The sequence below is a fragment of the Paroedura picta genome, chromosome 16 (assembly GCF_049243985.1).
Source record: "Paroedura picta isolate Pp20150507F chromosome 16, Ppicta_v3.0, whole genome shotgun sequence".
Taxonomy (NCBI): domain Eukaryota; kingdom Metazoa; phylum Chordata; class Lepidosauria; order Squamata; family Gekkonidae; genus Paroedura; species Paroedura picta.
In genome coordinates, this window is record NC_135384.1 from 14,179,218 (window position 1) to 14,193,441 (window position 14,224).

General features: G+C 40.7%; 1 protein-coding gene across 1 annotated transcript; it reads right to left on the reverse strand.

The window, feature by feature from the left end:
- Positions 1-1,804: 1,804 nt before the first annotated feature.
- LOC143825402 (vomeronasal type-2 receptor 26-like) lies at positions 1,805-6,223 on the reverse strand. Its single transcript, XM_077313432.1, has 5 exons — positions 5,429-6,223; positions 4,634-4,861; positions 3,821-3,947; positions 2,464-3,347; positions 1,805-1,945 (listed from the first exon to the last, which is right to left on the reverse strand). The coding sequence occupies exons 1-5, from the start codon at positions 6,221-6,223 to the stop codon at positions 1,805-1,807; spliced, it is 2,175 nt and encodes a 724-aa protein (XP_077169547.1).
- Positions 6,224-14,224: the final 8,001 nt, after the last annotated feature.

Consider the following 14,224-nt stretch of genomic DNA (forward strand, 5'->3'; position numbering starts at 1 on the left):
GGGACCACGAGTAGATTTGCACCTGAAGAGCGAAGCACACTGTGTGGGGCATAAGGAGGCAAGCGGTTCCTCAAGTAGGCAGGGCCTAAGCTGCAGATGGACTAAAAGGTTAATTCCAAAACCCTGAATCTGATCCAGGTTACAACTGACAACCAGTGCAGCTTTTTGTGGGTCCCATGGGTGAACTGCCTCCCTTAAGCCCACTTTATCAAAAGAAGATGGCCTCAACACTGAGTTGTTGTAATCCTTGGCTTTTAATGAAGCTTGCGGGTTCTATCGTAGGGATGGAGGCGAAGTGGCATTGCTCTACAACACACCCTGTTGAACTTCCAGAAGGCGAGTTTGAACCCAAAATTATTTCTGTGTTGCTGGGCATCTTTTGGGGTTCTCTACTTTTCCCACGTGGAACCTTTTTCCCGTTCACAACAAGAGCTCCATCCACTTCTTCTTCCAATAGGTTAGGTTCTTGCCAACAATCTCTAAATTTTATCCTACTCTTCTCTTATTCCTTCACCAGATGACCAGATTTTAAGATTGTACAGCAGGACAGCATTGACCGGGGGGGAGGGGGGTTATTGATTAAAATTTCATCTATATATCCTTCTATTTTACCAACAACTAACTACTGCCCCCTTCCTCCCATTCACCATCCTCCCCAACCTCCCTTTGCCTAAGAATTGTCACTATATATTACATTTCTTGAAAACAATGGCAATAAAGAAACACACCAATTTTGGTGAATAGTTTTGTTCTTGGGATTTAAAAATGTATAACCTTATAGCCTTCTACACATTTCCTTGCCAGGTATTGTACCAAACTTCTTTACTTCTTCCAATAAGTTAGGTTGTTGCTTGGGATCCTTTAGTAAGGTTACCAGATTTTAACATTGTAAAGCTGAACAGCATTGACCGGGGGGGGGGGGGTCTTGATTAAGATTTGGTCTATATGGAGCATCAAAATTGTTCATAGAATGCATAGAACACAAAAATAGTATTGTAATATATATATTTAATTTCAACATAAGTACAATTTGCCAGGTGCCGCCAGATGTCCCTCCAAAAGTGCGATAATCTAGTCACCTTATCCTTTAGTGTTCTCTCCTTCTCCCATGTGGAACTTTTTCCCATCCATGATGACAGCTCCATCTACTTCTTTTTCCAATAGGTTAGGTCCTTGCCAACAATCTCCTACTGTGCTCTTACTCCTCCACCTTCCTTCTACTTTACCAGCAACCAATTGCTGTCCCCTTCCTCCTTTTTTACTCTTTTCCCATCTTGAACTCCTCTACCTCCTTGGGACACCTTAGTTTATTTTACCCCATTCCTCTTAATTACCCATCACAACTTCTGTTTCCTCCCTTCCCAGGCTTGGTTCAAGGTCTGATGTTCCTGGCTTATGCCCTTCCATTTGGCTGGGGACCAGAAGGTTGTGGACTTCCCTCTCCCCTCCCCAATTAGTCCCCTGCACATTTACTCTCCCTGGGGGCTAGCTTCATCTGGGTTTGCTCATGGGAGGGTCCCTCCTGGGAATGCCTGGCCCCCTCACCTATCCTCCCCAGCCGCCCTTTGCCTACGAATTTTTGTTATATATTACCTTCCTTCAAAACAATGGCAATAAAGAAACACACCAATTTTTGTGAATAGTTTTGTTCTTATGATTTAAAAATGCATAAACTTATAGCCTTCTAGACATTTCCTTGCCAGATATTGTACCAAACTCAAATATTGTTGGGTGAACCTTACAAAATAATTCTAATGAAGTCTACTCAAAAAACCTAGTCAAGTCACATCATTGTGACTGCTTCTCAAGAAACAGGCAGTAAGGTTGAACTGTTGCATAACAAATAGTACTTTTTGATGGCATGAGCCAGAACATGAATAAAAGCAGTCCTATGTCCATCAGTGTTTGGTGTAGAGATTTGCTTCTCCTTGGAATATTCATCTTTCTGTTAGAGAAGGCAATTTAACAAAATTATAATTCTATGAAAAGGGAAATGCTTCATTAATTCATTCACTCTCATATCTGCCTAATCAAAAGGTAGAAGGAAGTGAATTCAAAGTCCATCGGGAGAGATAACATAAGTGGTTGAGAATTTCCCATCTCGAAGTGGTGCCTGGAATTCTCCCATATCAACTGATCTCCAGGTGACAAAGATAAGTTCCCCTGTTTAAACCAGCTGCATTGGAAAGGCATACCCCATTGAATTCCCTCCCCACCATCATAGGCCTCCACCACCAAATTCTCTGGGTATTTTCCAACACAGAGTTGGCAACACAGAAATGCTTATGAAACTCTGATAAACATTTCTAGTGGTGTTACGTATTTTAAAAGTTGTCAGTTAATGAGTTCAAATGCCAACAATTTGGATACCTAAACTTAATCATCGTAGGTCTGTTGCAATTTAAGAGAGTGCACATAAAATAATACAGACAATAACATGTTTTATCAATATTACTTCTTTACAAGCATCTTTCTGTTGTTTAGTTCAGGCCTCAGGACAATGAGATAACATTTGGGGAGAAAAATACAACCAAGTAAGCCTGCACTAGAGATTAAGATAGAGAAGATCTCCACGGACACCATGGATTTCCCTTTGGTGCTCAGGTAGCTTGGAATAAAAGACAGCCAAACACTGCAAAAGAGCAACATGCTGAAAGTGATAAACTTAGCCTCATTGAAACTGTTAGGCAATTTCCTAGCTAAGAAAGCCACCATGAAACTGACTGCAGCTAGGAAGCCCAGGTAGCCCAGGACACAGAAAAACATGGCAGCTGAGCCCTCATTGCATTCCAGTATGATTGTCTCCTTCAGTGAATGCAGGTCCTTTTCTGGGAAAGGAGAGGAAGTACTGATCCAAAGAACACAAATGCCTACTTGAACAAGGGAGCAAGAAAGGACAAGAGAATACGCTTGTCTTTTCCCCACCAATGGCCTTAGCCTAGAGCCCGGTTTGGTAGCCACAAAGGCCAGAACCACAGTGAAGGTTTTGGCCAAGATACTTGAAATAGCTACCGAGAATATGATGCCAAAACTTGTTTGTCGGAGAAGGCAGGTCAACTTTCCAGGCTTCCCAATGAAGAGCAAGGCACAGAGGAAGCAATGAGCAAGGGAGATGAGAAGAAGATAGGTCAGACTGCGATTGTTGGCTTTGACTATGGGAGTATCCTTGTGTTTCAAAAATGTCCAAAGGATCAAAGCTGTGACCAGGTAGAAAAAAATAGCCAATGTTGCTAACATGATACCTATGGGTTCTTCATAAGAAAGGAACATTATATCCTTGAGAAGGCACTGATTTTTGTTGTGATTTGAAAACTGAGATTGTGGACAGAGAACACAGCTATCCATATCTGGAAAGAGAAAAAGACAGAGTGTTTTGGAGAAGATTATACTTGGCTTTAAACAAGGATTCTCAAAATGTCTTATACCCACTTTCGTTTACTCTCCCCAAAATATACTCCCTGTGAGTTTGGTGAGGTTGAAAGTGCCCTGATATTACTGTTCATTCAGAACAGCTCTATCAGAGCTGTGATATGCCAAAGACAAAAGAAAAAAGATGGTTGTGGTAATTATAGGATTCTTTCTGAGGCTTCTAATGTCTGAATCAAAAAATCAGTGTTTTTGAACCACTGGGATTTCTTGTGTGCTCAGATGAAGGTTTTTGGATCTTATTAATCAACCAGAAAAGCAAACAACAAAAGATGATGTCACAGTTATGCACAGACAGTATTGATCATGCAGAGCATTGAACATGATCTTATATGGGGTCTAGCTTAATATAATATTGTGTAAGGTGAATATCTCTGTTCATTTTGTTTCCTACCTATCTGTTCAGATATCATCCGATCTGGACACGGAACACAATCATAGCAGCAAAATTTCTTTCCCTCCTTCTTTTTTCGACTGTAGCCAGAAAGGCAGTGGTCATTGCAGATGGAAACTGGTAGAACCTGCCCATAAACAGAAAGAGAGATTGGTACCCACAACACATCTGGTCTGTTTTTAAGGTTCCCACCTCTCAGATGAGATTGAATTGGATTTAAAATTAGATAGGGAATTATGACCAAGGTTAATCTTCAGAATCCTTTGGTATTAATAGTTTCATTGGCTGTGATCAGTTCTCAGGAATCACAACTCTCTTCTGGATCTCCAAAGAGCCTTATATGCTATTTTGCATTCCAAGTTTTCATTCTTTGTAATTTGATTTGAGCAAACCTTAAAATGATGAGATGAGAGCTGTATAAGAATTTTTTGACAGTTACAGTCCTGGTCAAACCACCTTTTAGATGGGATTCTTGGGGAGCTCTGTTCTTAACTGGTCTATATAGTTACGATATCAGCTTTGTATCAGTTCCTCACATTTTTTCTTCTAAGAAAGCTTACAGAGGTAAACAAAGGATATTTTTAGCAGTGAATTATCAATAAACAAATGGTCAATGCTGGGGATCATGGTAGTTGCATGAACATAAGCCATGTGACATGTAGATCATTGGAATGAGGTGAATGGGGAGGAATACTGGCAGCTAAAACTTGACTATCTATCTATCTATCTATCTATCTATCTATCTATCTATCTATCTATCTATCTATCTATCTATCTATCTATCTATCTATCATCTATATGAAGATATCCCACCTGATTAAATGTTCTGTGCCACACAATTTGATCATCATGAATGGTCAGTTCTTCTCCTGGAGGAGCCCAAGGATCAAATCTTCCAACTTTTAGTCTGATGAAGGAGCCGTTTGGGAAAGTGACCCAGTTGGTAACATCAAAACCACCTTTCAGTTCCCCTTTTTCATGAAATTGTATTGTGTCACCAGCAGTGTTGTTGAATGTGGTGCTTCTTAAAAAAACGTTCAGCTGATTGACAGGAAAAAATGATATAAAATGTAAGGAAGAGAAACCAATAGCTTTGCAATTTCTAGAATTGACAAGATCCTGAATATCTCCTATAGACATTGGGATAAACTGCATCCTGTAATACCGTAAGATCACAGTTGTAGTAGTAGTAGTAGAATAATAATAAGAAGAAGAAGAAGAAGAAGAAGACTTTGTTCTTAAATGCCACTTTTCTGTACCCGAAGGAGTCTCAAAGGGACTTACATTCGCCTTCCCTTTCCTCTTCCCACAACAGTCACTTTCCTCTTCCCACAACAGTGTGCCCACAGTAATAGAGAGATGGTTATCTACATGTCTTGAATTGTTATTCATGTAATTTTATTCACTAGTTCCCTCTGCTTATTGATATTGCAATGCTTTCTTTGTTTTTCATAATTTTTAATACTAGATATACTGCCCTTGTATTTGGTGTATGTTTGGAAAGTGTTCCAAAATCTGGATGTGGAGCTCTGCAGTACAAATATTTTAAATGTGAAATATAAAACAAAGCACGGTGTCTTTGTGATATCGTGGTTGAGAAGGAGTTACCTGCCAGGGTTGCACATTATTGACGGCTAAACCCTTCCCTGTTTCTCTTGCTTGGTGCTTAGATTGGATTATGTAGTTAGCATGCAACGTGTGTGCCACTGCATAAACAGCATTGTAGACATTATAGCTGTGGCCAGTCATGTTCATTTCAAATACAACGAGTGGAATAGAATCCAGCTTCTCTTCTCCAGAACACATTTTCTTGCTGTCCCCATGAACATCTGGATTCCTCAGTGAACAAACGAATGCCTGCTCCCAGAAGTTCTCGATGAAACCATCTCCTTCTGCCCAGGAAGGGCTTATGGACTGCTGGAACATTTTGAATCCCGGTGGCTGATTTGAGTGAACTGCAAGGGATAGGGCGCCGTGAAAAGTTTCTATATCAAAAGGTCTTTGGAAAGATACTGATTCAAAATCCCAGTGGCATGTAACAATCCATACCTTATGCAGGGGTGGAAATGAAATAAAGGTTACTAAAAATAACACCAATCTCAAACTGAACATGGATGAGTTTTCTCCATAGACAAAGTGCACATTGGCATTGGTTTGAGTGAGAACACTGAAATATTCCCCCTGTTTTAGAAGCACATCCACCGCATCTTGGAAATAAGTCTGTTTTGGTATTTTTATACAGAAGTCAAAACAGATGCCATTCTCAGAAAGCATTGGCACCATGATCTGCAAGAACCTGTCCCCGCTGTCATCTTCTGCAACAAAGAGTACAATCCATGTCCATCTGAAGTAGAGAAATAGCCTGATAACTCCAATATACTGAGTGGTTTCATTTGGGACCATTTGATACACAGAAGAAACGAGCAATTGGTTACCATGTGTTGGTGATAGTGATCCATAAATGAGCTGGGGGAAAAAATGTCTGTGTGTGTATATATAGATATAGATATATAGATATTTCAAAAGAGAAAGAAACATATTTTAACTGAAATGTTCAAGGCATGAAATTCCCATACCACACTATGGGGTGTCCCTCAAAGTGATAGCCTACCTGTGGCATCTTGTATATGGTGCTTATGGTGGCCATATTGGCAGACATTTCTGAATTCAGTCCTCCAATAACTGCAATCTGATTGCTTCGTTTATCACACTGGAAATTGGGGAGAAATTTGTGCTGTGTAGAAAGGAAGCTCAGGGTGGCTTTATAGGTCATCCTTTCCCTATAGTAGCTGTTGAGAATGTGGAAGCCCAAAGTGATGTTTGGTAAGATGTTGGGATTCCCATTGATCTCTTTGATGGCAAAAGCCAAGGCCAGGTTATGCTGGTAGTTTTTTGGCACCGATCTATAATGAGAATCACAGGTGACCTTAAAACCAAAGAGCAAAAATACATCTTCCCTAAGACTGTTCATGCACTGAGAACTTCACTGCCCCAGCTCCCATGCAGGAGCACAAATAGAGGACAGCTGAGATGCACCAGTCCAAATGCTCCGCCGTGTGGGTGCAGGAAGAGGTGGGGCAACCTGCCATGACTAAAACTCCAGCCTGCAGTCTGGCATGAAACCTCCAATGCATAAACGGTCTATGTTCTCCATATTTTTACCCCTACTTCCTATGCCATTTTAGTTTTAGACTAACGTATCACATTTCTGCTTTTTACAGTGTTCCGGTTATGCTTTTAGTTGTGCTATTGACATATGTTAATTTTACTGCACTGGTATGAAAAAAATATATATTTTGGTCCTTTGCATACAACAGTATTCAAAATACGGATAAGAGGTCATGGTTAGATTACATCATTGCTCTGCACTATAAAGACTGGCCTATACAGAAACACTTAGTGACTTTATTTAATGGACAGTTTTTTAAATAGTTGAACTGAAGCTACCGAAATAAGCAATATGTCTTTTTAGGTTGTATCCCCATGCATAGTTTTATTTTTTTGAAATTTGTTGGATTGGTACAGATAAATATATAATCCTACCTGAATGTTTCCTCTCTGTCAGATTTAAGATATAATAAATCTGATTTAATTAACTTACAGGGTCTCTCCCCACCCCCTTTATATTGGCACTGCTCTTTTGCTCTCTTCTGTGAATCAAATTATATAATTTGTGCCCACCAGAAGAAAGCTAATCTTCCCTTTCTTTTTACAAATGCTGTATACAATGAGGATTTTGTTAAATGAATCAATGGTACAAAATGGATGGCTTACATAGGCTCAGAAATGAACAACTGTTTAGGCTGCTCTCGGTATGCTGGAGCTCCGTATAAGTAAAAGATCTGAGAGACAATCTCACCCACAATCAGGTCACCCGGCTGATAAGATGCATGAGGAATAGGAAGAAGATCAACAGTTGTGGTGCATTGGGTGGGATGCTTCTTGCATACAGCCTGGCCCAGTAATAAAAGCAGCAGCAGTACCAATAGCTTCCTTGTGATTAACTTTTTCTCCATTCTCAGAGATTTGTGGTCATGCACTGTGTCATCCGCAAGAGTTTTGTTCCGATTTTCCATGGATCAGGAAATGAATCTGCTGGTGTGTTCGAGCTAATTTTACCTATAATGACATGCTAGATGAAGGTTCATTTAATGGATACTTTGCCCACTTTACCTTCATTACTCAGTAGAATGTATTTCCTGGGCCTTCTTAGATTCTCTTCTCTTGATGAACTTGTTGTTCCTTTGCCCAGTCTCACTTTCTTTAAGAAATGACTTTACTGATGCATATACAGAAAGAAGATTTATATGCATCAAAGCCTTGCTAATTTATAGGGATTTTAGATGCCATGAATGCCCCTGGACATTTCTTCCCCAGCAAGAAAACAACTGTAATGACTGTGCAGGCTTTCCTAATTAGTGGTGCTGATAGTTTTAGCCTTGGTCTCAACTGGCCATTGGCAGTGGCACAATATGTACTCATGCAATGGCATGCTAAAAGAGAAAAACCTTCATTCTACTTGGTTTGGAGAACTTCAAATTTTTTCTGATCTTTCCAAGTGACCAGACAATATATTTGGTCTGCAATAATTAATAGGTAAAACTTATAATGATAGCGATCTAAGCATTATCCTCTCATAATATCTGCTGATTGCAAACTGAATTTTAACATGAATTTGACGTGCTCCTTTCACTTCCCAAACTTTGCCCTTCTTGGACCTTGCCCCCAAATCCCCAGGAGTTTTCCAATCTAGAGTTGGCTGCCCTAAAGTCATGTTTTGTCTAATGACCATAATCATATAATCTAATAAACTTCTCTGTATCACTCATACATCCCAAAATTAATTAAACATTTCGATTTAGGATTATATTTCTACTCCAAGACAATATTTCACTGTATTGTTGTAGAAATGATTCCTTTTTTTGGGGGGGAGGGGACTTCTGCAGGAGGGAAGGGAGGGAAAAGCATGATCTAAAGCACGATCTCTGCCTTTGTTTTCTCTGTATAGCAGTGGATGCTTTTGCACTTTCCCTCCTTATATTGTACTTTTATATGCTATTATAAAGCCTAAAGAGGCACATTGGACCTCAACAAGGGCCAGGGCCTTTTCAGTCCTGGACCCCACCTGGTGGAATGAGCTCCCCAAAGAGATCAGGGCCCTGCCAGAACTTCTAAAATTCCGCTGGGCCTGCAGAAAGGAGCTCTTCCACCAGGCATTTGCTTGAGGTTGAAAGACCCATAACATCTACAGGTCCCCTCGCACCCCATTCTGAGAGTTTGAACCTACCAATGGTGTGTCAAATTTATTGTTGTTGAAATACTGTTTTAGGTCTAGTTGGTATGTTAGTGTTTTTATATTGTTATATTGTTATATTGATACTGATACTGTTCCATGTAAAAGTGCTGAAATGTTTTCTGTAAACTGCCCTGGAAGGGCAGTATAAAAATATAAATAAACAAACAAACAAACAAACAAATAAAATTAAAGGTTTGTTGTTGTTGTTGACTTCTGCAGGAATCAAAATGCATCTTTAGAGTTTGTGCAACCTTCCCCATTTTCCTATTGAATTACTCAGTAAGCTATTGCATGCTCAATCAATGACTATCCCAGAAAGACGAAAACACTGCAGGAGCTCTAAGAAGCCTATTTGGATGAACAGAGAACTTCAAGAGGAACTAAGAAAGAAAAGGAAAATGTTCAGGAAATAGAGGGAAGGACAGAGCTCTAAAGAAGAGTACCCACAGGTTACTAGGCACTGTAGATCAATCATCAGAAAGGCCAAAGCTGAGAGTGAGCTAAGATTGACCAGGGAAGCCCATTGTTACAAGAAAAGATTTTTCAGTTATGTGAGGAGCAAACGTAAAGTAAAGGAGGCAATAGGCCCACTGTTGGGTGTGGATGGACAAACTCTAACAGAAGATGCAGAGAAAGCAGAAAGGCTTAGTGCCTATTTTACATCTGTTTTTTCCCACAGGTCAAAGTGTTTAGGCACATCTAGAGATGGCCTTAGCCAAATGATAGTGTCTGGGTGGCAGGTTAACATGGATAGAGAGGTTGTCGAGAGGCATTTAGCAGCACTGGATGAGTTCAAATCCCCTGGTCTGGATGAAATGTACCCAAGAGTACTCAAAGAACCTTCCAGAGAACTTGCACAGCCCTTGTCCATCATCTTCGGAACCTCTTTTAGGACTGGAGATGTCCCGGAGGACTGGAAGAGAGCAAACGTTATTCCGATCTTCAAAAAAGGGAGGAAGGATGACCCGGGAAACTACAGACCAGTGAGTCTGACCTCTGTTTTGGGGAAGATAATGGAGCAGATATTAAAGGGAGCGATCTGCAAACATCTGGAGGACAATTTGGTGATCCAAGGAAGTCAGCATGGATTTGTCTCCAACAGGTCCTGCCAGACCAACCTGGTTTCCTTTTTTGACCAAGTAACAGGTTTGCTGGATCGGGGAAATTCGGTTGATGTCATTTACTTGGATTTTAGTAAAGCTTTTGACAAGGTTCTCCATGCTGTTGTGATGGATAAGTTGAAGGACTGCAATCTGGATTTTCAGATAGGTGGATAGGAAATTGGTTAGAGAACTGCACTCAAAGAGTTGTTGTCAATGGTGTTTCATCAGACTGGAGAGAGGTGAGTAGCGGGGTACCTCAGGGCTCGGTGCTCGGCCTTGTACTTTTTAACATATTTATTAATGATCTAGATGAGGGGGTGGAGGGACTACTCATCAAGTTTGCAGATGACACCAAATTGGGAGGACTAGCAAATACTCTGGAAGATAGAGACAGAGTTCAACGAGATCTGAACACAATGGAAAAATGGGCAAATGAGAACAAGATGCAATTTAATTAAGGTAAGTGTAAAGTTCTGCATCTGGGTCTGAAAAATGAAAGGAATGCCTACTGGATGGGGGATACGCTTCTAGGTAGCACTGTGTGTGAACGAGACCTTGCGGTACTTGTGGATTGTAAACTAAACATGAGCAGGCAGTGTGATGCAGCGGTAAAAAAGGCAAATGCCATTTTGGGCTCTATCAACAGAGGCATCACAACAAAATTGCAAGATGTCATACTCCCATTGTATACGGCACTGGTCAGATCACACCTGGAGTACTGTGTGCAGTTCTGGAGGCCTCACTTCAAGAAGGACATAGATAAAATTGAAAGGGTACAGAGGAGAGCGACGAAGATTATCTGGGGCCAAGGGACCAAGCCCTATGAAGATAGGTTGAGGGACTTGGGAATGTTCAGCCTGGAGAAAAGGAGGTTGAGAGGGGACATGATAGCCCTATTTAAGTATTTGAAAGGTTGTCACTTGGAGGAGGGCAGGATGCTGTTTCTGTTGGCTGCAGAGGAGAGGACATGCAGTAATGGGTTTAAACTTCAAGTACAACGATATAAGCTAGATATCAGGAAAAAATCTTTCACAGTCAGAGTAGTTCAGCAGTGGAATAGGCTGCCTAAGGACGTGGTGAGCTCCCCCTCACTGGCAGACTTCAAACAAAGGTTGGATACACACTTTTCTTGGATTCTTTAGGATGCTTAGGGCTAATCCTGCGTTGAGCAGGGGGTTGGACTAGATGGCCTGTATGGCCCCTTCCAACTCTATGATTCTATGATTCTATGAATTTTTCTGCTTGAGAAAACCGCAATGTTTGTTTTCATTTTGGAAAAGAGTAGCAAAGCATATCTTGTAATTCCATGATATTAGAAAACAAACACAAACTGCTCCCAATTTTAAACTAAAACCTTGTCCTGTTATTAATTCTTTTTTTATATAATAATTTTATTGTTTATTATTATATAAAGCATTTACAGAGAAGTTGTAAGGAGAAAGCGACCAGTTGATATGGTTTGCCATCTCTTTTAACATATATATTTAGTTCTCATCACATATTATTCCTAGTCTAGAAGTTTTTACCATATTTCTTAGCCAAGTGATTGTTAATACATATGAGATCTGTTATAGGAATACATTCTGTTATTATCTTAAATGATATTAGGTCAGTCTCCTTCATAAGTTGGCCCTAACCCAAGAATTACTACTGTTGTCTTGTTAATGCCTATAAAATATGGTTTGTCATCCTCTTTTGACATACATATTAACATACATATTCAATTCCCATCGCATATTAATCCTGATCTAGGAGTTATTACCATCTTTCTTAACAAAGTAGTAGTTGATACATAGGAAGGTATAATCTATTATAAGGATATATTCTATTACTGTCTTAAGTGATATAAAGTCAGTTTCCTTCATATATTAGACCTGTCCTAAAGGTTGCTACTGCTTTTTTTTTTTTTTTCTCACAAGAAGCCAGGAGAATACTCCATTGTTCAGCTCATCTTTCAGGTGGTCGCAGAAAATGAAATTGTATTTTTTTCCATAGTAGAGTGTTTCTGATTGTCCTTCTGTCAGGGCCAGAGAAATCTCTTGCTTGATTCTTGCTTGTAATCGCCTTTGAGGGGGCTCTGAATCCTTTGTCAATCTGGATCTCTTCCTCTGGTCGCACAGAAATATCTCCTGATAGCTTCCTAGTTGCTGTCGTTTTTGAATAGACTCTTTTTATTTTGCTGATCCAAGTCATTTCCTGCTCTGAATAGACTTCCAGGTTTTTGGTACTTTCCTTCCATGAATCTGTTTTCCCGGGTTCTTTAAAGATACTTTGGCTTTTTACATCTCTGGCACTCTCTCCCTCCTGAAGTTTCACTTGATTTACTGTTAGCTGAGCTGCGTCATCAGCTGGTCTCTCCGGATCTTGGGCTCCATCCAAAAACTCCCCCTTAGTCCCACGAATTTCCTTTTCCAGCTTATTGACTGATTTCAGTATCTCTGAGTTTCCTTTGCATAACAAATGGAAAAGCTGTGCCTTTGTTAATTCTTCCATAGTTCTAGGCAGTCACAAACTATAAACAGAAAGTCTCGTGAGGTCTCGCGGGAGCACGAGCGATCCCAAATTATCAGTTTGTCGATCTCCGTATCAAGTCAAATTCTCCCACTGAACGTTCACCTATAAATCTTCAAAGCACTCTCTTTGTTTGGTTAATGGGTGTAATTAGCTGGGAGTCTCTCACTCGGGGAAAGAAGGAATTCGCTTGTAAATTGGTTGAGGGGGGGGAGGGAAGAGCTTGTGAGAGGAGAGAGAGAAAAGCCAGAAAGCTTTCAATTCTTACTGTTGTAGGTTCCAGCTTCTGTCAGCTTCTGCTCCTATCGATCTGGTAAATGATGGTCTGGGAAGAATGTGAAGTCGGCTGGTCGTTTCAAGCTTGTAAAGTTGTTTGCGACAAAGACGCCATCGTGACCTTGAGCTCAAGCCGCTATTAATCCAGGGAGGTCTTGCTTCTCCCTATGGATCTGTAGGACCCTCAGGTCACCGTTCCCGGTTCCTGGGGCGACCGGTGAGCAGATTTGCGTATCTGTTCAGGTCAGCCAGGTGCATAAGCCCCTGACCCTCGGCATGGCTTAAGAGCTGAACTGAAGTCCAGCTTTCTTTATGGCGCCATCTTGAGGTCCCTGTTATTATTTTTTGACATTGCTTGCATGCTTACCCCCCCCCCACACACACACACACACTCACCTTTTAAGAACGCATGAAGCTTGTATTATGGTCTGCGGCCTTCTACTGCAGAACTTTGTTCTTACCAAATTCGGTAACCTATTTGACTTTATGTGCCGAGCTGGGTCTATTGAATCATGTTCTTGGATTTTATCCATAAAACACTGGCTCCATCTTTTCATTAGTCCTCCACCAAATAGCCTCCTTGCAGTTCTTCAATCTGGCCATTATTCTTCGAAATGGTCTCAGGCTATTGGCTCCAAAATTGAATCCATAGGCATTGACCTTGATTCTCTAGCTAACTCTGGAGAGAACCATATTTTTCTATAAAATTGCTGCCATGAGTAAGCTACAAAAAGGCTGCCAAGGGAAGGGGAAAATTCCCAAAAACATACGAAGGGGAGGAGTCAGCTACAAAATGCCTGCCATGAGTCAGCTAAAAAATGGCTGCCTAGGGAAGGGGAGGAGTCAGCAACAAAATGGCTATGAAGAATCAGCTCCAAAATGGCTCCCATGAGAAGAGGAGGAGTCAGCTACATAATTGCTGCCTAAGAAAGGGAAAGATTCATCTACAAAATGGCTACCATGCCTAATCTACAAAATGGCTATATAGGAAAGGGGAGGAGTCAGTTACAAAATGGCTGCCTATAGAAGAGGAGAAGTCAGCTACAAAATGGCTGCCATAAGTCACTTACAAATTGGCTGCCTAGGTAAGGGTGGAGTTAGCTACAAAACGGCAGCCTGTGGAAGGGAGACGTCAGCTGCAAAACAGCTACCTTGGGAACGGGAGGAGTCAGATACAAAATGGATGTCTAGGGAAGGGGAGAAATCACCTACAAAATG

What these genes read in the sequence shown, in the direction of transcription:
- LOC143825402 (XM_077313432.1), bottom strand. Translation starts at nt 6,223, where the DNA reads ATGGTCCCAAATGAAACCACTCAGTATATTGGAGTTATCAGGCTATTT. An exon ending in GGCACAGAACATTTAATCAG is followed by an intron (nt 3,948 to 4,633) that starts GTGGGATATCTT and finishes GTTTATGGGCAG; the next exon opens with GTTCTACCAGTTTCCATCTG. An exon ending in TAAACAACAGAAAGATGCTT is followed by an intron (nt 1,946 to 2,463) that starts GTAAAGAAGTAA and finishes CTTCTCTAACAG; the next exon opens with AAAGATGAATATTCCAAGGA.